Genomic DNA, 24,275 nt, shown 5'->3' on the forward strand with positions numbered 1-24,275 from the left:
AAGAACTCCCAAGAAAATTCACAGCAAAGGGTTTAGCAGAAGCTTTTTCAGACCTCAACAGGCTCCTTAAAAAGTTTTAAAATATGATCTCGAACACTGAAAGGTTTTCATTATTAGGGAGGAATGTTTATAGTGGGTTATCTGCTTATAAGTATATCTGTGATCACAAAGAGAGACAAACCGCTATGGACATATTTCTGAAAAAGTAATACCTCCTCAAGAAGTGACTCAGGCTGGTCCTTCAGGAGGTATTCCAGAAGAAGGCATTGCTATCATAGGAGATGAAAGCTCCATGCATGTGGTTGTTCCTGAGACCTTCTAGTGCAGTGGTTCTCAACCTTTCTAATGCCACCACCCTTTAATACAGTTCCTCATGTTGTGGTGACCCCCAAGCATAAAATTATTTTCGTTGCTACTTCATAACTGTAATTTTGCTACTGTTAATGAATCGTAATGTAAATATCTGTGTTTTCTGATGGTCTTAGGCGACCCAGCTAGCGGTTCTCAACCTGTGGGTCGCTAGTTTAGGTTGAGAACTAAACCCATAGGCCTCCAGGGTCCCACAGGTTGAGAACCACTAGCAGGGTCGCCTAAGACCATCAGAAAACACAGATGTTTACATTACAATTCATTAACAGTAGCAAAATTACAGTTATGAAGTAGCAACGAAAATAATTTTATGCTTGGGGGTCACCACAACATGAGGAACTGTATTAAAGGGTCGCGGCATTAGGAAGGTTGAGAACCACTGCTCTAGTGGGACAAGATATGGAGCTGGAAGACCGTGATCTTGATCCTGACCCTGAGTCGGCCTAGGCTGCTATGTGTGATTGCCTTAGTTTTTAAAAAAAAACATTTTAAAAAGTAAAAAAAAATATATATTTTTCAATAGAAAAAAAGCTTATAGAAAAGGATATAAAGAAAGAAGAGGGAATTTGGCGCGTGCGCGCGCGAGCGCACAGGAGAGAATCAGCTCCCTGTTGGGGAAATCTGTCAGTGCGCACAGAGGGCTCCCCTTCGGAGAATTTGGGGGAATTTGGCTTGCCGGTCACAGCTCTCCCTTCGGGGAATCTTAGTGCTTGCACAGAGGGGCTTTCACTTTGGGGAATTTGGCGCGCAGGACAGACTCCGCCCCCCTTCCGGGACTCCGGTAGAGTGCACAGAGCCAGCTCACCTTCAGGAAATCAAGAGTGTGCGCCCTAGCCGGTTTGGCTCAGTAGAGAGAGCACACACAGGTTGCAGCTCCACTTCAGGGAATTTGGCACGCCGGACACAGCTGCCTGGGATGCCTGACTCACAGCGCATTCACACTAAGAGCCAGCGACCCCAATTGTTGGTGCATGCACACATAGGGACCCTGAGTCTCAACGAGAAACCGCACAAGGCAACAGAGACTCTGACACTCTAGTCTTGGTGCAGACACAGGGAAACTCTGACTCCTGGCACATGCTAAGGATCTCATTTTCGGCACATACCAACAGTGTGGTGCAGACAGGGCCCCTGAATCTAAGTGTGCACACGAGACCACACGGAACACTGGGGACACTGACCCTGGGCAAGTCTGGTTCCCACCAACCAAAGGCAGCCACACGTCCTAGTGTCAGAGCACTTCAGTGAAACTCGGGTGGAGTGAAGTCCCCACAGCACACGGCCCAGGTCCACGCAAACGGAAGCTTGAGCTTTCTGGTGATAGCCAGAATGGGGAAACGAAATAACTCACAGAGGAAAGAAAATGTGGAGTCGCCAAGAAAGGAAATCAGTGAAACTGAAGCTTGCAACATGACCGAAAAGGAGTTTAGAGTAATGGTCGTGGAATTTATACATCGGATGGATGAGAAAATAAACAACTTATGCAAGAATCAGGAAGAAATGAAAAGTGATATAGCTACAATCAAAAACACCATGGAAAGTTTCAACAGTAGACTACAAGAAGCAGAGGACCGAATTAGTGAGTTAGAAGATCAGGTACAGAAACAAGCTCAATCTCAACAGCAATTGGAGAAAAAAATTAAAAAGCAGGAGGAAAGCCTAAGGGAGCTTCGGGACAACATGAAACGAAGTAACATGCGTATAATAGGGCTGCCAGAAGGACAAGAAGAGCAGCAGGGATTAGAAAATCTATTTGAAGAAATAATGACAGAAAACTTCCCGGATATGGGAAAGATAAAAGTTACGCAAGTACAGAGAGTCCCAAGCAGGATCAACCCCAAAAGACCCACACCAAGACATGTCATAATTTCAATGGCAAATATAAATGATAAAGAGAGAATCTTAAAGGCGGCAAGAGAGAGACAGAGAGTTACCTACAAAGGAACACCCATCAGATTGTCAAATGATTACTCAACAGAAACACAACAAGCTAGAAGTGAATGGACGGAGGTATACAAAGTGTTGCAAAGCAAAGGACTGAATCCAAGAATACTATATCCAGCAAGACTATCAATCAAAATTGAAGGGGAAATCAGGAGCTTTGCAGATAAAAAAAGGCTTAAGGAGTTTATCACCACCAAACCAGCAATGCAAGAATTGCTAAAGGGAATACTGTAAAAAGAAGAAATAAACAGGTAAGAAGGAATATAGACACAAAAATAGATATGACCACAAACAAATACCTTTCAGTAATATCTTTAAATGTAAATGGACTAAATGCTCCAATCAAAAGATATCGAGTAGCTGAATGGATAAAAAAACACGACCCATATATATGCTGTCTACAAGAGACCCACCTCAGAACAAGAGACTCACACAGATTGAAAGTGAAGGGATGGAAAAATATCTTTCAGGCAAATGGAAATGAAAAAAAAGCTGGGGTAGCAATACTTATATCTGACAAAATAGACCTCAAAGTAAATGCCATAACCAGAGATAAAGAAGGCCACTTCATATTACTAAAGGGAGAAATCCAACAAGAAGAAATAATTCTGGTAAACATATACGCTCCCAATATAGGAGCACCCAAATACATAAAAAAACTCCTGGAAGATTTCAAGGGAGAGATTAATAGCAATACAATCATAGTAGGAGACTTTAATACCCCACTATCACCACTGGACAAATCCTCTAAACAAAAAATCAGCAAAGAAACAGCAATCCTAAATGAATCACTAGACCAGATGGAATTAATTGACATCTTTAGAACATTTCACCCCAAAGCCACAGAATATACATTCTTCTCAAGTGCACATGGGTCATTTTCAAAGATAGACCATATGCTGGGTCACAGGCAAAGTCTCTTCAAATTCAAGAAGTTAGAAATTATATCAAGCGTCTTCTCAGATCACAGTGGCATAAAACTGGAAATCAACTACAATAAATACAATCCAAAGAAATCAAACACTTGGAGACTAAACAGCATGCTATTAAACCATGACTGGGTCACCAGAGAGATCAAGGAAGAAATAAAAAACATCATGGCAACAAATGACAATGAAAACACAACAATCCAAAATCTATGGGACACAGTGAAAGCAGTCTTGAGAGGGAAGTTCATAGCTCTACAAGCCTATTGCAAAAAACAAGAATCAATGGTAATAAATTACTTAACCCTACAACTCAAAGAGCTAGAAAAAGAGCAGCAAGAAAAGCCCAGTGTAACCAGAAGGAAGGAAATAACAAAGATCAGAGCGGAGATAAATGACATAGAGACCAAAGAAACAATACAAAAGATCAACAAAACCAAGAGCTGGTTCTTTGAAAGGATAAACAAGATTGATGGACCTCTAGCCAGGCTCACCAAGAAGCAAAAAGAGAGGACCCAAATAAACAAAATCAGAAATGAAAGAGGTGAAATAACAACAGACCCCGCTGAGATACAAAGGATTGTTACAAAATACTACGAACAACTCTATTCCAACAAACTGGACAACCTGGAGGAAATGGACATATTCCTAGAAAAATATAACCTTCCAAAAATCAATCAAGAAGAATCTAAAGAGCTCAATAGGCCAATAACTATAGACGAAATTGAAGCAGTCATCAAGAAGCTTCCGGCAAACAAAAGCCCGGGGCCTGATGGCTTCACAGGAGAGTTTTACCAAACATTCAAGGAAGAACTAAAACCTATCCTCCTCAGACTATTCCAAAAAATTCAAGAGGAAGGAACACTTCCAAGCTCCTTCTATGAAGCCAGCATCACCCTAATACCAAAACCAGATAAAGACAACACAATGAAAGAGAATTACAGACCAATATCCCTCATGAACATAGATGCCAAAATCCTCAACAAAATTCTAGCAAATCGGCTCCAGCAGTTCATCAGAAAGATCATACACCATGACCAAGTAGGATTTATCCCAGGAATGCAAGGATGGTATAATATCCGCAAATCAATAAACGTGATACATCACATAAACAAATTGAGAGATAAAAATCACATAGTCATATCAATTGATGCAGAAAAAGCATTTGACAAAATCCAACACCCTTTCTTGATAAAAACTCTCAACAAGGTGGGAATAGAAGGCTCATACCTCAACATAATAAAAGCTATATATGATAAACCCACAGCAAACATCATACTCAATGGACAAAAACTAAAAACATTTCACCTAAGAACAGGAACAAGACAGGGATGCCCACTCTCACCACTCCTGTTTGACATAGTACTGGAAGTATTAGCCATTGCAATTAGACAAGAAGAAGAAATAAAAGGCATCCAAATTGGAAAAGAACAAGTAAAGCTGTCTTTATATGCAGACGACATGATATTGTACATAAAAAATCCGAAAGACTCCGTCAAAAAACTAATAGACTTAATAAATGAATTTGGCAATGTAGCAGGATACAAAATTAACGCCAAGAAATCTATGGCCTTTCTATACACCAATAGTGAACTTACAGACAGAGAGACTAAAAAGGCAATTCCATTTACCATCGCACCAAAAAAATTAAGATACCTAGGAATAAACTTAACTAAGGAGGTAAAAGACCTATACACGGAAAACTACAGGACACTGAAAAAAGAGATAGAGGAAGACGTAAACAGATGGAAGAACATACCATGTTCATGGATTGGTAGAATCAACATCATTAAAATGTCCATACTACCCAAAGCAATCTAGATTCAATGCACTCCCCATTAAAATACCAATGGCATATTTCACCGACCTTGAAAGAACTCTCCAAAAATTCATCTGGAATAAAAAAAGACCCCGAATAGCCACAGCAATCCTGCGAAAGAAGAATAAAGTAGGAGGGATCTCAATACCAGATTTCAAGCTGTATTACAAAGCCACTGTTCTCAAAACAGCATGGTACTGGCACAAGAACAGACATATAGATCAGTGGAACAGAATAAAGAATCCAGATATTGACCCAAACCACTATGCTCAATTAATATTTGACAAAGGAGGCATGAACATACAATGGAGTCAAGACAGTCTCTTCAATAAATGGTGTTGGGAAAACTGGACAGATACATGCAAAAAAATGAAACTAGATCACCAACTTACACCATACACAAAAATAAACTCAAAATGGATACAGGACTTAAACATAAGACGGGAAACCATAAAAATACTAGAGGAATCCACAGGCAACAAAATCTCAGACATATGCCAAAAGAAATTCTTCACTGACACTGCCCCTAGGGCAATGGAAGCTAAAGAGAAAATTAACAAATGGGACTACATCAAAATAAAAAAAGCTTTTTCACAGCAAAAGAAACCATTAACAAAACAACAAGAAGGCCTACTGCATGGGAGAACATATTTGCAAATGGCATCACTGATAAAGGTTTGATCTCCAACATCTACATGCAGCTTATACAACTTAATAAAAGGAAGATAAATGATCCAATAAAGAAATGGGCAACAGACCTAAATAGAAGCTTTTCAAAAGAAGACAGAAGGAAGGCCAAGAGACACATGAAAACATGCTCAACGTCACTAATTATCCGAGAGATGCAAATCAAAACAACAATGCGGTACCATCTCACACCTGTCAGAATGGCTATCATCAACAAATCAACAAACGACAAGTGTTGGCGAGGATGCGGAGAAAAAGGAACCCTCGTGCACTGCTGGTGGGAATGCAGACTGGTGCAGCCACTGTGGAGAACAGTATGGAGCTTCCTCAAAAAACTGAAAATGGAACTCCCATTTGACCCAGTAATCCCACTCCTGGGAATATATCCGAAGAAACTAGAAACACCAATCAGAAAGGATATATGCACCCCTATGTTCATAGCAGCACAATTCACCATAGCTAAGATTTGGAAACAGCCTAGGTGCCCGTCAGCAGATGACTGGATCAGAAAACTGTGGTACATCTACACAATGGAATACTATGCTGCCATAAAAAAGAAGGAATTCTCATCATTTGCAGCAACCTGGATGGAATTGGAGAACATTATGTTAAGTGAAATAAGTCAGTCAATGAAAGAAAAATATCACATGATCTCACTCATTTATGGTTAATAAAGAACATTATAAACTTGAACAAAAAGATAGATACAGAGACAGTAAAACATCAAACAGACTGTCAAATTACAGGGGGAAAGTTAGGGAGAGGTGGGGGAGATAAGAGATCAATCAAATGACTTGTATGCATGCATATAAGCATAACCAATGGATGCAAAACTCTGGGGGGTGAGGGCATATCTGGGAGTGGGGTGGGGGGTGGCAATGGTAAAATATGTACACATATAATACCTTAATAAAAAAAAATTGGAAAAAAAAAAAAAAAGAAAGAAGAGGCCTGGCCCAATGGCTAAGTTGATAGGAGCATCATCCTGTACACCAAAAAGGCTGTGGGTTCCATCCCTGGTCGGGGCACATATGGAAGGCAACTTATCAATGTTTCTCTCTCACATTGAAGTTCCTCTTTCTCTCCCTTCCTCTCTCTCTCAAACCAATAAGCATATCCTTGGGTGAGGATTAAAAACAAAAATAGAAAGAAGAAATATTTTTGTACAAAAGTGCAATATGTGTTTTAAGCTAAGTATTATTAAAAAAGAGTCAAAGGGTTAAAAAAATTAAAAGTTTATAAAGTAAAAATGTTATAGTAAGCTCAGCTTATTATTGAATAAAGAAATAGATATATTTAGAAACTTGGTGCATCCTAACTGTGTGATGCTTACAAAGTCTACAGTAGTGTACAGTAATGGCCTGCACATTCACTCCCCTGACTCACCCAGAATTAGTGCAAGCTCCATTCATGGTCAGCGCCCTATGCAGCTGTACCATTTTTTATCTTTTATACTGTATTTTTACGGTACCTTTTTAATGTTTAGATATGTTTAAATACACAAATACTGTTGTGTTAAAATTACCTCAGTATTTTTAGTATAATAACATGCTGCACAAGTTTGTAGCCTACGAGCAATGGCTGTACCATCTATTCTAGGTGTGTGGTAGCCTCAACCATCTTGGTTTGTGTAAGTGCACTCTATGATGTTTGCACAATGAGAAAATTGCCTGAGGATGCATTTCTCAGAACATAGCCCCATCATCAAGTGATGCAGGACTGTATAGCCTTAAATTAACATCACCCAAACTGACTTGAGTATTCGTATTACAGTTTGAGTTCCTTTCCTTCAGAAACCTCTTCAAGCCTTATTACCTGTAGCCAGGCTTTAGGGGAAATTTTTTTCATATTTGTTTATTTACATTGTCAGCTGCAAGCTGCACTCATCTAAAGACTGTGTAAATGTTTATCTTTGAAAAGACAGGCAGACATTTGAAGCGTGAGGATAAGCTTCTCTCCGTCAGTCAGCACCGAGGTCCCTTCCCCTGGACATGCTTCTGCCTTCCCCTGGTGTTCCCAGTGGGAATGTGCCCACTGTCAACTTTGTAGTGAATTTGTTATATATATCAGCACGTGCACTTTTTAGGTATGGTAGTGAAACAGAAAAAAATCAATTAAGTATTTGGTTCGTGATGGTGAAGTGTGTTGCTGTATCTATAATTTGAAAAAATAATGCATAGGATTAGGGTTGAAACTTGGAAAGTTATAAATCTTTTGAAACATTTTACAAATAGCTTACTATCTTTATGTTGGTCTGCTTTGTATTGTTAGCTCGATGTAATGCTTCATATCTGATTTTTATTTGTAACTTTCAAAGATAGAGTTTTAAGGATGAACTTTTCATTGAATATTTTACTAGAAATTGATATTCAATATTTGTCTATTTTTTATATCAGATTACCTTGCCTTTTGGGGGAAAAGAGCAGTGGTTAGTAATCCAATTTTTCATTTTATTTTTAATCCAGAGCTTTTAAAAGTGTTTCTCTGACATGTTTATATCTTTGTTTATTTTATTCAAGAGAGGTAACATATCTCAATCATTCTGCAAATCTTTATTGTACACTCATCATAGGCAAGCCAGTGTGCTAACCCTCCAACACCAAGACCCAAAGAGGAAAAAACATAGACCCTGCCCCTGGTGTCCTCATGGTCTAGGGGAGGCAAACATGGAACCAACGAACATAGATAGTGACGTGTTGCAAAGGGAGAATTTTACCAAGAGCAGGGGGTGCCAGACGGGGTAATTAGAACTGAGAGGTGGGGGCTGGGGCAGGACAATGTGTTTACTGGACATTCTAGGACAGCAGTTTTCTGAGTTGAACAATATGAAAAAAGACAATCTTCATTTTCTACTCTTTAGCAATGCAGTTTTTGTGCACTATTAGAATGGGTGGATTTGATTGGCCTTACATTCTTTCAATGACAAAATTATGCCCTTATCTGTAAAGACAGCTAAAATGACCCACAACATGGGTATTTACATATATTTGTTCCATTGTGGTGACATTGTTACTTTGCATGAACTGCTCTTTTTACAGTATTCAGGTTTTAGGTTTCAGTATATCATAGATGTTTGGTATATTTGAATCAAATATAATAATTGTAACTGGGTGTTAATAATGTATCTTTAAATCCCACAAAATTAAATGAAATACTTGATAATGATAAAAGTGAGAATGAAAAATATATGCCTAGAAATATGGGGAAAATCTACAAAGCAGCTATGGGGTAGAATAAGAAATAGCCTGCTAATGAGGTAGTATTTGAAATTTAAAAGATGTCCTGGTATCATCTGAACATATGGACATAGTTTTCATTCCATGATTATAGATGCAATGTTCTGAGAAAGATATAGAAGTAGTTCAGTCTGGTTGACACACTCTTGAATACTCTCAAGGAATTTCAAAGATTGTATTTCAAGCTACTTGCTCAGATTAGGAAAGTAATTACGATGACATGCCCAGGTCTCTCAATCAATTGGAAGTAAATCAGGATAGTTGAACAGCATCTCCTAACTCTATTTATAGGTTTTTAAAGTGCTTCTAGATCTTAAAGTTCTCTTGAACATGAAAGCTCTACTATCATTGAACCAGGCACAGACCTCTCATTATTTGGATTTTGTTCCATCCCCAATAATAGGTTTATAATCTCCCATTGAACTACTGTTGTTTGCTAGCCACTCCCTACCTGGGCCACACCCAGGGCCTGCCTCTCTCCTTTGTATTCTGACTGTGTAGGTTGAAGAGGGACTGTTTTTCCACTTGAGAGATCTGTGAGAGGGTGGAGGGAGTGGAGTAGGATCTATATATATAAAAGCCTAAGTGACTGGCTGACCGTTCGACCGGTAGCTATGACACGCAGTGATCACCAGGGAGCAGACACTTAATGCCCAGGCATGGAAACATGGAACAGACTGATGAATCTCAGGGGGGAGGGGAAAGGGGAAGGTGGAAGAGATTAACCAAAGATCTTATATGCATACTAGAGGCCCAGTGCATAGATTCGTGTGTCGGTGGGGTCCCTTGGCTTGGCCTGTGGGGATTGGATTCGTGCACCAGTGGGGTCCCTCAGCCTGGCCTGTGGGGATCAGGCCAAAACCAGCTCTCCGACATACTCTGAGGGGTCCCAGATTTCGAGAGGGTGCAGGCCAGGCCGAGGGACCCCATCGGCGGGCCTCTAGTAAATAAATACAACCAGAGTGGTCTGTTGACATTTTAAACACTGCTCCCATTCCTGTTTCTGCCACTGCCACCTGGGTTGTTGAAGGGCCCCAGAGAAGGAACCCCAGCCTGTCCATTTCTAGATGCCATTGCTAATCCTAGTCTTTAAAGACTCTGTAGCAAAATGAGAATTTTCTTAATGGTTCCAACTTTAAGTTTTATAATAGCATCCCATTATATAAAGTTGTTACTTTATGGAAACATCTCTTTGGTTCATAGAGATGTCTGTGGTCATATAATTAAATTTTTGTGGCATGCATTTGGAATCTGAATTACTGAGTGTATGGATAATAGAATAGCAAATGACAAAAGGCCTTTTTGTGAAGTCAGGACAAGATTTGGGTTCTTTTGAAGTAGGTGAACTTTCAAATAATAAAAAAATTCAGCAATAGAGAATACTTCTGCCTAACACAGGAATTTTTATGACACACAATTTAATTTGGGCTAAGAGGTCATGAGAAAATGTTTCATCTTCCCCTATGATGCAGAGCAACTGTTTTAAAAAATCAGTAATAAAACTACTACTCCTACTGTTCTAGCCTTCATGGGAAACAGTGCAGACTCGGTAGGTCTCCATAGCCCTGGTTTCTTTGTTTCAGTGGTTTCCCCAGCCCTCCCTTCTCCAGCCCAAAACCAGTATTAAGAAAAAGGATTCTCCCCTCCCCACAGCCCCCCATCTCTTTGGATATATAACAACACATCAGTTATCCAGGGGTCAAATTTCTAATAACTTCAACCAACTAGAATATAATCAGAACCTTAGAAACATTTGGAGAATACTAAAATGTCCAAAAACTTTGTTGAAGTATGGTTAGTCACAGGAGGGCCCTTTCAGCCCTTACTCTACTTCCACTTAGCCTTATTTCTTCCTTTTTTTTAATTACAAAGATTATGATAGTTTGTGATATTGAAGTGAAGCTAGAATGTATAACAGTTTAACATCTAGTTTATTGTCTTTATTTATTTATTTTAAAAAATACATTTTATTGATTTTTTTTACAGAGAGGGGGATAGAGAGTTAGAAACATCAATGAGAGAGAAACATCTATCAGCTGCCTCTTGCACACTTCCTACTGGGGATGTGCCTGCAACCAAGGTACATGCCCTTGACCGGAATCGAACCTGGGACCCTTGAGTCCGTAGGCCGACGCTCTATCCACTGAGCCAAACTGGTCAGGGCTGTTGTCTTTATTTTTTATAAAACAAATAAAATCGAGCAAATGATAAACCTGTAGACATTTAGAATTTCTAAAAGCTAATTATGTAAACATTATACAAATTGGGAGCTGATCACCTGGTTTTATAAATGTTTTGATACTCTCAAAATTTTTGTGTTAAGAAATTGGCCTTTCATCATGCTGGATAAATGAGGTGTGGAGTTTTAATTAATTAATTAATTAATTAATTAATTAATATATTTGCTTGTTTGTTTAGTAGAGGGCTGGTGCACAAAATTCATACACGGGTAGAGTCCCTAGGCCTGGCTGGCAATCAGGGCCGAACGGGGCCTTCTGGCTGCTGGCCGTGGCCTTCCTTCCCCCAGCTGCTGGCTTCCTTCCTTCCTTCATTCCATGCTACCTCCTGATGATCAGCGCACAGCATAGTGAGCAGTTGAACTCCTGGTCGGTCGAACTCCCAAGGGGACAATTTGCATATTAGCCTTTTATTGTATAAGATTTTTACTGAGTGTTTTTTTACATTGTTGACAGTATTATAAATGTCTCCCATTTCCCTTCCTTTGCCTCCCTCCACCCAGCCCGCCATCCCTCCCCATGCCTTCACCACACTATTGTCTGTGAAGCCTGGAGATTTTTAAATTAGTGAGGAGTTGTTGTTTTTTATTATAATCCAGTGAGATTTTCTAGTAGGCCTTGAGTATGGATATTTCCTTACCTTTTCAGAGGCCCATGTGAATTATTTTCCTAGACACATTAATCCAAACAAATTATAAACTACATACTGACCTTAAACTAAAGTTTATCTTATGACCCATTTATCTTCATTTAAAATGACCATTTCCTGGATCTTTGAACCAGTCTATTGTTGAGTATGGTTATATTAGGCTCGTGATTCACTGTTGATAATTTTTGATAACTTATAGATGTATCACTGTCATTATTAAAGATGTACTTTCCCAACTTCTACATGTATGTGAATGGAAGAAGAGGGAAGTGGGACTAAGCAAGGGGCAGTGGTGGTAGAGACAGAAACACAGACAGGGAGAGGCAATGAGATAGAGACTTTTTGACTAAAATAACTTATTACATCTATATCTGATCTTACTAGTAGCACCTTTCACTTATAATTAAGTATATATTGTGTTACATCCCTTATGGAATTACCTTGATTTTCAACCACTTATATTATTTAACTTCTAACATATGTCTTCTTAACCCAATAGCACTATGTGTGAGTATGTATCATGTGTATCTTTACTGTTTATATCCTTTGAACCTTTATAGTTATTTTAAAGATTGAATATATATATGAATGGTTCATCATCCTTAAAATACTTTGAGATTTGCTGCCTAATATGAGAACCACTAGCCACATGAGGCTATATAAATGTATGTTTAAATGAAATAAAGTAAAATATGTGGTTCTTCAGTTGCACTAGTCATATTGGACAGTCAGATATAGAACATTTCTGTCATCTCAGAAAGGTCTGTTGGATGGTGCTGATCTAGAGGATATCGAATAAATGGGGGGTTCAGTTAAAATATACATTTTTACCTTTTTAAGATAAATTATCTCAAGCATATATTTATTTCTATAGGTGCAAAAGTCTGTAAGTCAGCAGTCTTGGAAAACATGCTTTAAGAGATAGAATTGAGTTTTAATAAGAGATGTGATTTTGCTAAATAAATGCCTGTCTCTAAATTACTGGAAAATAGTTTGTTCTAAATTCTGTATTTCCCTTACAATATTGCTTACATTATAGAATATGTGCCAAATTCTTTATCATACAAAAAATTAGATATCAAGCTCATGCTAATTCCCACAAATCTCAAGCTAAGTGTGGTGGGTGGGGAATGGGAAGAGGGAGGGAAGGTCTGCAGGGAGGTGGCTGGAGAAGGGGATTTTCCTTATTAATTATATAAGAAACATCTGTAAGCCATGGAATATAAAAGGTATTCATTCCAGACAACTTCATAGGCATTGTCTGGTACAGGATCCCTTTCTCACCTCATTTCTAAATGCTGATCCTTTGATTATGTGTCTTTTTTATGTACTTAATTTTTTTATAACCTTATGATATAGCTTTATTTGATTCATTTTCTAAATAATATGTTTGTTGAGTTTACCTACTTTAACATGACCCTGAATTTAGAAAATCTTAAAACATTTTGAAGAAAATAATACATGTTTTATTTTTTTTTAAAAAAAAAGACTATTTTATCTGACAGTCCAAAACTGTTGCTACTCAGTTCTTTATGTCCTTGTGGATATAGAGGTAGAGGCTCAAGATTTCTCAATTCAATGTTAAGTTCAAACCTGAATCAAAACATCATCATGAGTTACTTTTAACAACTGAGCTATGATTGCCTTTGTTTCAAGGTAGCCTCGTCACATGAGAACACATTTCACCTAGACACAGAAGAAATTCATTTTAAGCTTATGAGCAATTGTGCATTCTGTTTTTTTTTACATGTAAGTGCTATGTTCTGATGTTTCATTATGGAGGAAAAAAGCTCTAAATAAAAGTAAGTTTTAAAAAATTCCTGATACAGGAAGCAAAAAAGCCAGTAGACTTTCTAATTGCCTTTTAAAATCTCTGAGTTCCCTCATTACCTGTGATTTAAGCTAAAAATGAGGTAATTATAGATAACATCAGTGTTTATCTGGTTGATCTTGGCACCTGCAGCCCTAATGTTATAGCTTAACCAGATCTGGTGCCACACTGCAGTCTGATGCCGACATACCTAATTTACGCTTCTCACATTCCCATTGATTTTTACTTTAGATGTTCCTTGTTCTATTTGAATAGTATTTTTTTAAATCATACCTTTAAGATGTTATAAAGTTACATATTCTTACATGGAGTATTGGAATTATAGCACAGTCCTTCATTAATAGAAATCTTTCACTGTGTTTCTAGACAGATTAGAAACAGATTACAAGTTTATTGTTCCCTTTTTCCTATGCATTTGATAAAGCAAATAGGATAATAGGGCGATTTTTCAAATATTGGCATGCACTTTAGGATTAAAAAGTTGTATAAATCTTTTTGCATCAGGTTCACTTTTTTTACCTTCAAATATTTTCTACTCATCTAACTCTGAGTTTATCCTGCTTCAAGATCAATTTCATCCTGCCCTGGCGTTGAGTTTTACTATTATTCTAGTCAAATATCAAAAATGATGATCATGGTTGACTGGCCAACCTTATAGGCTATAAACAACCTATCAGTTATCTAGGGGTCATCTTTGAGGACTCCTCTAGCACACATCCCCTTAGGACACTTCCAAGAAACATGTGTCCACCCTCCTTCCTATTCCCCAGAGATAATCCCTTCTCTGCCCTCAGCAGCTTTCATCATCAGTAAAAATCAAAGTAGCTTCTCTAAACCAAGTATTAAAGATTCTAAGAGTAGACTCTATGTAGTCTCTGAGCTCTTTCAATTATTGTAGTCATTTGAGCCCCATAGAGACATTCTCCCTTGTCGAAATAATGCCCGAAAATGGAGTAGAAGCCATCATATAAAATCTAATCTAATAATAGACAAATATGCAAATTGACCGCACCTTCGCTACCCTAAGCCACGCCCACCAGCCAAGCCACGCCCACCAACCAATCAGGACGAGTATGCAAATTACCCCAACAAAGATGGCAGCTAATTTGCATATCACGACAGCGTCGAAAGAAGCCAAGAGCTGCAGAAGGGAGTAAAGCTTAGAAGAAGCAAGCAAGCCGGGGCGGGGGGGGTCGGGGAGAGGAGAAGGGAGGAGCGAAGTCAGGGCCGGGGGCGAAGGGAAAAGCGGGCGGGCTGGAGGAGAAGGCGGGGCAGGCGACAAGGGCAGAGGGGAGGCGGGGCCGGGGGCAAAGGGAAACGCGGGCGGGCTGGAGGAGAAGGCGGGGCAGGCGACAAGGGCAGAGGAGAGGCGGGGCAGGGGCGAAGGGAAACGCGGGCGGGCTGGAGGAGAAGGCGGGGCGGGTGACAAGGGCGGGGCGGAGGCGGGGCGGGGGTGAAGGGAAACGCGGGCGGGCTGGAGGAGAAGGCGGGGCGGGAGACAAGGGCGGAGCGGAGGCGGGGCCAGGGGTGAAGGGAAACGCGGGCGGGCTGGAGGAGAAGGCGGGGCGGGTGACAAGGGCAGGGCGGAGGCGGGGCGGGGGTGAAGGGAAACGCGGGCGGGCTGGAGGAGAAGGCGGGGCGGGTGACAAAGGAGGAAGGGAGGCGGGGTAGAGTGCAGCAGGAAATCCTATTGCAGGATTTTTCCTGCAACAGGAATGCTAGTATACAGTATAAAATGTATTCTCTAGTGCAGTGGTCGGCAAACGGCGGCTCGCGAGCCACATGCGGCTCTTTGGCCCCTTGAGTGTTCTAACGCCACTTCTTCAAAATAGACTCACCCCAGGCCAAAAACCTGCTTCCGTGCATGGGCCACGAAGTTTCAATCGCAGTGTATGTGCTCGTCCGTACGTGGTATTTTGTGGAAGAGCCACACTCAAGGGGCCAAAGAGCCGCATGTGGCTCGCGAGCCGCGGTTTGCCAACCACTGCTCGAGGGTATCACCATTTGGGACAATTCAGAAATTTTCTAGTCCAGAATTGCCACATAATTAAGTCACTTATGCATTATTTAGGTTACAAAAGTATTTAAATAATTATATTTAGAAGGCTTTAACTAGTTTCATATTAATTTTATGTTCAAAGCTTGGGAAAATACTACCTTAAAATACATAATTAGAAATAGACAGTACCTTATGATCACCAGCTGTGTTTTTATTCTCTGCATACTCTAGTTGATCTCCATGTTTAAAAAAAAACTCTTGCAGGAGGCTTAACTACCTAAGTTGGTCTTAGAGGGAAGGCAGCAACTGCTGCTGCAGAATTTGATTTCATTTACTTAGAAATTATTGCAGCGCTCATGGCCAACATTTTTAATTAGTAACAACGTTCTTGAGGAGGACTGGGGTAGGCTCAGAATCCTTCTCAACACAGTGCTTCCAAGGCAGCCACTACTAATTCATTAACATTGGCATGAGAAATGAAACCTGCCTCTGCTGAGAAGCTGGTTATGTTTTCAGGGACCCAGTACCTGCAAGGCAGAGTAATTGCCACTAGATGGCACTAGTGCTATGTCAAGAGAGTCCTCAAGGCCCAAGTCTCTAATCTGTTGCATTTGAGGCTTTTACAAATCTAAATGTTCCTGGAAGTCCATAACCACTCACAGCAGTTGTTGACTTACCTTCTCAGTCCAACTGGTGACAACTTTTCTCTATACCCTTGGATTTGATGTTCAAAGACTAAAAATCTAAGGAAGAAAGTATAAGGTCACACTAATATCTTGCCTTGTTGCCAGGGGCAATTTTTGTCTTGGATATCTGGAGTATCATGTTCCCTGTAGTAGTGTCTTCCATGTTATTCCAGGAAAATGCTCAAGCTAATTCTCATTCCTTTTTATTTTCTATTGACAGCCTATTTAATTTTTCTGAGTCTTAGTTTTCTAATTTATAAAGAGGATTAAATATAGTTACCCTAGGAGGGTTGTTTTAGAGGTTAAAAGTGATAATATCTAGCCCTGGCTGGGTGGCTAAGTTGGTTGGAGTATTGTCCCATACACCAAAAGGTCTCGGGTTCGATCCCCCATCAGGGCACCTATGGGAGGCAACTGATTGATGTTTCTCTCTCTCTTCCTCTCTAAAAATCAATAAAAACATATCCTCAGGTGATGATTTTTAAAAAGGTGACATATCCAAAACCTTACATATTATGACATAGGTGGAATTTAAGCATATTAATAGCATCATTGCCTGATTTTTGCAATAAAGGAATATATATACTTTAAATGTATGACCAAGTTTAGCAACTACCTTTTATTTTTTGTTAATTAAACTGAAAAATTCCACCACTGGATCCTCAGTACTTACTCTTCTCTTCCCAAGTCCAGTAGTCCAGCTCCCCTCAAAGGGCTAAACTTTTCAACATTTTGCCCTTGAAGGTCTGTCTAACCTCTGACAGCTCAGTTGTTGGATGTAGCATCTCATCCAACATGGTGCTACGTGCTCCTGGTGCTACTATTTATTATTTTCTATACTGAGTATTAAATTTTAGATACAAAACTCTTCTCCCCTCCTTTGTATTATCAGAGTACTTTGTCTTAATCACATCATTATTGGTTTGCATATACATCTATTCTTTTAACTTTATGCTTTAAAATATATATATATATATTTGAGTGTTAAGCACATGGTAGGCACTAAATGTTTATTATGTATACTCTGTATCACAGTTTATTAACAAAACACTATTCCAGAGGAGAGAAAGACAATTAATAGGCTATCTTGTAGCTTTATGTTGCTCTGTTGTTAGAGCTCTTCATCAGTTTGAGATGTTAAAGCTTAATTGGAACTATAAGTACCCATGAATAAATTTAAATGATTGTGAATTTCAGAGATAGTGTTTCCATTTCACATGCCTCAGTCTCCTTTTCTCTTTGCCAACCCTGTAATCAAGGCACAGGATCTTATTTAAGCTAACAAATGATTATCCTTCATTACATAAGTAGTATGTAACTTGACCTTAAAAGGCTGCTTACTTCACAAGATGGCAATGAATCCAGCCACCAGCTGTGTCTACTTTCACAATATCTTGGTACCTTTGAATAGAAGCTGATTTTTCAAGAGCTAGGGAGTCATTGCCTCACACTTCCGTCTCTGATCTAGAATGCATCAGTGTTTTCAGGCCATGGAACTGCATCGTCTCTCACGAGTTCTGATTCCTCTTGGGTTTAAAATACATTTGAAATCTGCGCTTTTTGTTTATAGACCACAAGCTATATAAATGTACAGTTTCTGAGATATACTCCTGTAATGTTCTTTGTACTCATTGCTGATCTCATCTTCGAGTATTATTAAAACCTGGATAAAAACAAAACTTGAACAATAAGAGATGGATAATGTATGTGATATTGTTGGAAAATAGATAATGTATTTAAAATACTATAGGCAACACAAATGGACCTAAGTGATTTTTAAAACCATAAGATTTCAGTGACTATTTCTTTGAACTTAGAGTGGCTAAGAACTACTTCAGCGTAAACACAATGGAAAGATCATCAAGATAAACTAATGTTAGGTTTATATTACATACAAATTAAAAAGCTTCAGGGTGTAGAACAATCAAGAGGATTGGGTTAAAAATACATATAGATGGCAGGAAAGTGGTAAGAAAACAGACATGAAACCACACTCCTGGGATCAGAAAAACAGCCAATGTACGAGCTACTTAACTAGCTATGCAATCATGAGCAAGCTACTTAACCTCCTTGTGTCTCTGTTTCATCATCTGTAAAATGGAATAATAATAATATCATCTCCCTCAAAGAATTACTATGAGGATTTAACTATATGACAGACCCTCAGAAGGATTTAACTATATGACAGACCCTCTCATAATCCAGGATGCTGGCTCCCAACTGTTCACCTGCCTGCCTGCCTGCCTGATTGCCCCTAACCGCTTCTGCCTGCCAGCCTGATCACCCCCTAACCACTCCCTGACAGCTTGATCGATGCCTAACTGCTCCCTGCCAGCTCGATTGCCCCTAACTGCCCTCCCCTGCAGGCTTGGTCACCCCCAACTGCCCTTCCCTGCAGGCGTGGTCACCCCCAACTGCCCTCCTCTACTGGCCTGGTCACCCCTAACTGCCCTCCCCTGCAGATCTGATCACCCACAACTGCCCTCCCTTGCAGGCCTGGTCTCTCCCAACTGCACTCCCCTGCTGGCCATCTTGTGGTGGCCATCTTGTGTCCATATGGGGGCAGCCATCTTTGATCACATGGGGCAGCCATCTTGTGTGTTGGAGTGATGGTCAATTTGCATATTACCTCTTTATTAGATAGGATATTATTTATTGAATGTTACGATATACAGTGCATCCTTCTGAGGGTCTGTCATATAGTTAAATCCTCATAGTAATTCTTTGAGGGAGATGATACTATTATTATTCCATTTTACAGATGATGAAACAGAGACACGAGATGAAGTAGCTTGCTCATGATTGCATAGCTAGTTAAGTAGCTCGTACATTGGCTGTTTTTCTGATCCCAGGAGTGTGGTTTCATGTCTGTTTTCTTACCCACTATCCTATACATCTTAACATAGGCAAAGGACAAGAAAGGAAGTTGTAAAAAGAGGAGATATAAAATGACCTAAAAGCATGATAAATTTTCAGTTTCATTAATGATATAAAATCAAATTAAAATAAAAATGAAATATTATCTCTCTTACGAATAGAGTGATGAGAATAGGAAGTTTGCATGGAGTGGTGGTAGAAATGCATTTCTGGGGTGTGTGTCCCACTCAAGATACTTACCCACAAGGCAGAGGGTTGGTGGGACAAAGAGCAGTGCTACAGGGCTGAGGCTGGAGATTCTCCTGCTCGAGGCAGCGGGAATGTGCCATTGCCCTGGAAACTCTTCTGGAAAACTGTGGAGAAGATGTGCTTGCTCCATAGTCTGGTTTTTTAACTCCACGTATACAGTTGGTTACATTCCTGGGTGTCAGATAGCAGAGCGTGCAAGACTGGCCTTTCTCAAAATAAGTCGGGTCTGGTCAATCGCAGCTGCATGTGTGTGGAGAAGGGTGATTGAGGGTTTCAGAGGCTTTCTTTTGAGTAAGTCTCTGAAGAGATTGCCAGGCTTTAGCTTTGATTAAAAAATTTCAAATTACACATTTCTTGTGGCATTATTATATCTGAGAGAAATTTCATAAAGCTGTACTAGGTTGCCTCAACTGTTGACGAATGATTCTTGATGTTTAGTTTGGTATAAGATGCTGGGAATATAAGTCTACTTCCTTTATTCAAACTCAGTAAGTGGTTTGGGACAATTAATTTCCAATTGTTTCCCAGTAGAGCAGATTTACTTGTATATTAATGAGGCACAGGTGTTAGGCCCCTGGTGTCTGCGTGCCTGGGAGGCATATTTCAGTTGTTTATCTACTCAGCCATAGGTACTGCAAGGTACTCAAGCTTGCCTTTAACAGTTTTTACAGTGAGGCTTTTTAATTTTTTGATGTTTATTTTTTTCAAATTTGCCTGCACCTGTTAAAATTTTAAAACAGATCATGTAGAAAGAAGTTGCAGAGATTTCAATAGCAAATAGCACTAAAAAGTAAAAGAAAGCAGTCTTCTGGTATATCTACCTGCCAGCCTGACATTGAAGAGAAATGGGTTCATTTCAACAGATATTTCATGTGAGAAGCAAATGTAATCAACAATGCACCTTTTTATTGTGTGTTTTTGGAGCACGTATATCTTTGTCAATGGCTAAAGCAGTCATAAGCTTATGCTAATATTCATTTTTTGTCTTGTCTATTCACTGAACTGCACTACCAACATTTTAGAGGAAATGGAATAGCCTCCATAGACATTATGAATTTCAGTAGCTGGCATAATTATAGCTATCTACATATTCATTAAATCTACAGAAGAACTCTGTCCAAAAAGACAGCCATGCGTTCAGAAACAGTGCACAACTAAATATATACGTCTTAAAAGTTGCATTTCTTAGACTTATTTAAAATTAATTTCCTGTAGCACTCCTCTCCAAGCAGAAGAATTTTAACAAAAGGATCTCCATGCTTTGGTTTCTTGCATATAGGAAAGAATGGGAGGAACTCTTTGTAAACAACAATTACTTGGCAACAATAAGGCAGAAGGGGATTAATGGGCAGCTGAGAAGCAGCAGGTTCCGCAGCATTTGCTGGAAGGTAAGAAGAAAATATTTATTTACAGTTTTCGGTTGCAGTATACCAACACATTACCTGATACCCTGGAAGATTACCCATTCGGGGGATCACTGAATTTTCCAGGAGCTGCACTTGAGACTTTTTTTTGGCCATCCATGCTTATCTTTCATAGAACATTTACTAATAAGGTTGAACCACCTTAGTTCTGAATAACTGGTGATGGTAATAAGTCCTTTGAAATAACAGTTTTTTCATCTCATTCGATGGTGCAGAATTCAAAGCAACACCTTAACATGCCCCAGCCGCTACAGAAACTGTTGAAGCGGGGCAGGGGCAGAGGGGGATTCACTTTCAGATTCCTATTATATCTAGTGCCATCATTTATCCATTCTTCCTTTTCTCTTCATAACTAGCAGATAGGAAAGATTTTTTTATATTTCTTTGACTGGAAACACAAAGTGTAGGCAGCAAGAAGTGAAGGAAATTAGGTCAATCTCTTTCTAAAAGAAAGGGCCATTGGCTACCAAAACTGGTAATAATAATCCACAATTATCATTTTAGTTGCTTGGAAATATTGTCCCTTTTTCTACTCAAAATGAATTAATTTAGGTTTAGTCACATTTCTAAAATGACTTTTACTGGAAGTTTTTTAGCGTAAGTCTGCATGAATTGAGCATCCGGAGTTTGCAAGTACAGACAGTAAGGAAACATGATGTATTAGACAGTTTTAGATTTAATAATTTAGATTTAATAATTAAAATACATTTTTCTTCTGATAGATGTAGGCAGTTAAGGCAGGAGACCTGCTGATGAAATATTTGTATACAAATATTTGTGTCTCACCCCCCTCCATTCTTTGTTGTTTAACTTTTAGTGTCCTTCATTTGTGGAAAATAAACTCAAATCCAGATGTATTTTAATGTATTAAGCTAAATTAAATCAAATTTGTCTTTTTAAGAATGCTTGTTATTTTCATAAGCTGATTGTCGGTTGTAAATTGAATTTTCTGCTGTGATTCAGCAGAAAGGAATAACTTCACTTCTCAGGCTGTGTCCTCAGATTGCTCTAGAAGTCCTCTACCTGCTTCATTCAGGACAAATTTTAAACCTTGAAATTACTAACTGGACCTTATGCCTGTTAATGTCCTCTCTTACCCCAAACAGTACTTCTCCATTTCACTGGCATAGCAATTTAGGACTGTAAAATTAGAATCACACTTGAACCTCAATGAATTTTTTGGTTCATTTATATATATATGTATATATATATATATGTATCTGGAGAGAAGGTTGCTTCCATTTTGTGTTGTAGCTTTTGAGATCTTGAGGGGAGGGTGGCCTTTGTTCACATTTGGATTATGAAAATATATATTTCTTAAATATCTCCAAATTTATTGAGAATTAGAATGATGATAGGAATATGAAATGCCAAGAATATGAATATCTTAATTTTCAGGTGATTCTCTTTGGCATAGTTTCACACTTTACTTCTTATGATTTTTATAAAAGTTTTTTTTTTCTTCTTGACAGCTATTTCTTTGTGTTCTTCCTCAAGATAAAAATCAGTGGATAAGTAAAATTAAAGAATTAAGAGCATGGTATAGCAACATCAAAGAAATAGTAAGTTGCACTTTAATTAATATAAGTGTTTTCAAATGTGTGCTTTAAAGTCCAGTGACCTCTGATCTCTTGTTTTCTTTCTTTCTTCCCCAGCACATCACCAACCCGAGGAAGGTCGTTGGCCAGCAGGACCTGATGATCAATAATCCCCTTTCACAGGATGAAGGGGTAAATTTCGAGTTTATTCATATCGCAACTTCTTTTACCCATAAGCACGTGTTTATCAGACTGGTTGTCAGTTACCACAAAAGCAGAGTTATTTCATACCAACTATATTTTTAACCCCCACATACTACCTAAAACCTCATGGAAACTTTCTCATCTATATATATACTAGAGGCCCATTGCACGAAGATTCGTGCAATAGGCCTTCCCCTGGCTGCCGGCACTGGTTTTCCTCTGGCACCCGGGACCCAGGCCTTCGCTCTGGCCGCCACCTTCCGTCTTTGCTCCGGCCGGAGCCTTCAGTCTTCACTCCAGCCGGAGCGCCGCTCCTGTAGCTCCCTCCGCCCCCGGCCCTCCCCCTCATAGCAGGCATCCCACCCTGCCTGGCTGCTCCACGCCTGCATGCGTGCTGCCCAGAGGTCTGGAGCAGCTGGCGGGTGGGGCTGCTGCCATCTTTGTTGGGTTAATTTGCATACTCCTGATTGGCTGCTGGGTGTCGTGAAGTGACAGTCAATTTGCATGTTTCTCTTTTATTAGTGTAGATACCGTGTTGGAGGAAGTGTATGATCCATTTCTGTGGAATGGCACTACAAAGGAGAAGTCCCAAGGGGGTCTTTAAGAACTAAGGACAAGCTAGAAGAGCAAAAAGATAAGGATGGAACTATTTTATCAAGGGTGCTATAGGGAGCGGTAAGAAAGCCTCCCTGTATGATAGAAATAGAGAAGGTTTCACTTTGTAGGACTAACTCAGAGGAAGAAAGGAAACTAACTATTTGTAGTGATTCCATGAAGAAGTTTTTAAAGATAGGGAAAAGGTTAGACATACCTCCACTCATATTCTCGTGAAGACTAGGAATAATTACTTCTTCATAAGTGTTGTATAACTTTTTTAATTACTGTTGTAATTCCTTGTATCCTACTAATAGAAATTTTTTTTTAGTTAATATGTAACATTATCATTTTCCCCTGAGACATATCTATATATATTAAAGGCTAATATGCAAAGTGTCCCCTCAGGAGTTCAATTGCTCACTATGAGGTGCGCTGACCACCAGGGGTCAGTGCGGAATGAAGGAAGACCGCAGCCAGGGAAGGAAGGCCCCGATCAGCCCTGATCGCAGGCTAGGCCTAGGGAACCTATCCGTGCACAAATTTTGTGCACCAGGCCTCTCGTAATTATTATAATATAGTCTATGGCAGTGATGGGCAACCTTTTGAGCTTGGTGTGTCAAACTTCGCCAAAAAACTGAGCATAACTCGGGTAGTGTGTCACTTTGAGGAAAAAACATTATTTCGCAAATGTTTTATCCTCAGGAGCAGCAAATGTTTCATCCTCGGCATGCGGCCACCTCAGTGGCCGCATGTCATCAGAAATGGCTACGCGTGTCAGTGCTGACACGCGTGTCATAGGTTCGCCATCACTGGTCTATGGTATAGCAGCATAAAATACTGTTAAGTAAATTCTAAAACTTTACTTAAATTTACATTTTAAGAAATACATAAAAATCTATTCAATTGGGCCCTGTCTGGTGGGGCTAAGTGGTTAGAGCATTGGCCCTTGCACTAAAGGATTGTGGGTTTATTTCCAGCCCCAGTCAGGAGGCATGTGGGAGGT

The 24,275-nt window shown here is 39.5% G+C and overlaps 1 protein-coding gene across 1 annotated transcript in view; it reads left to right on the forward strand.

The window, feature by feature from the left end:
* TBC1D5 (TBC1 domain family member 5) overlaps positions 1–24,275 on the forward strand; it is a 463,678-nt gene that overhangs the window by 243,831 nt on the left and 195,572 nt on the right. Inside the window, exons 6-8 of the mRNA XM_028129701.2 lie at positions 20,789–20,897; positions 22,406–22,495; positions 22,589–22,663. Coding sequence (XP_027985502.2) covers positions 20,789–20,897; positions 22,406–22,495; positions 22,589–22,663 — 274 coding nt within the window. The remainder of the gene's footprint in view (positions 1–20,788; positions 20,898–22,405; positions 22,496–22,588; positions 22,664–24,275) is intronic.

Source organism: Eptesicus fuscus, chromosome 18 (genome assembly GCF_027574615.1).
Source record: "Eptesicus fuscus isolate TK198812 chromosome 18, DD_ASM_mEF_20220401, whole genome shotgun sequence".
Classification (NCBI taxonomy): Eukaryota; Metazoa; Chordata; class Mammalia; order Chiroptera; family Vespertilionidae; genus Eptesicus; species Eptesicus fuscus.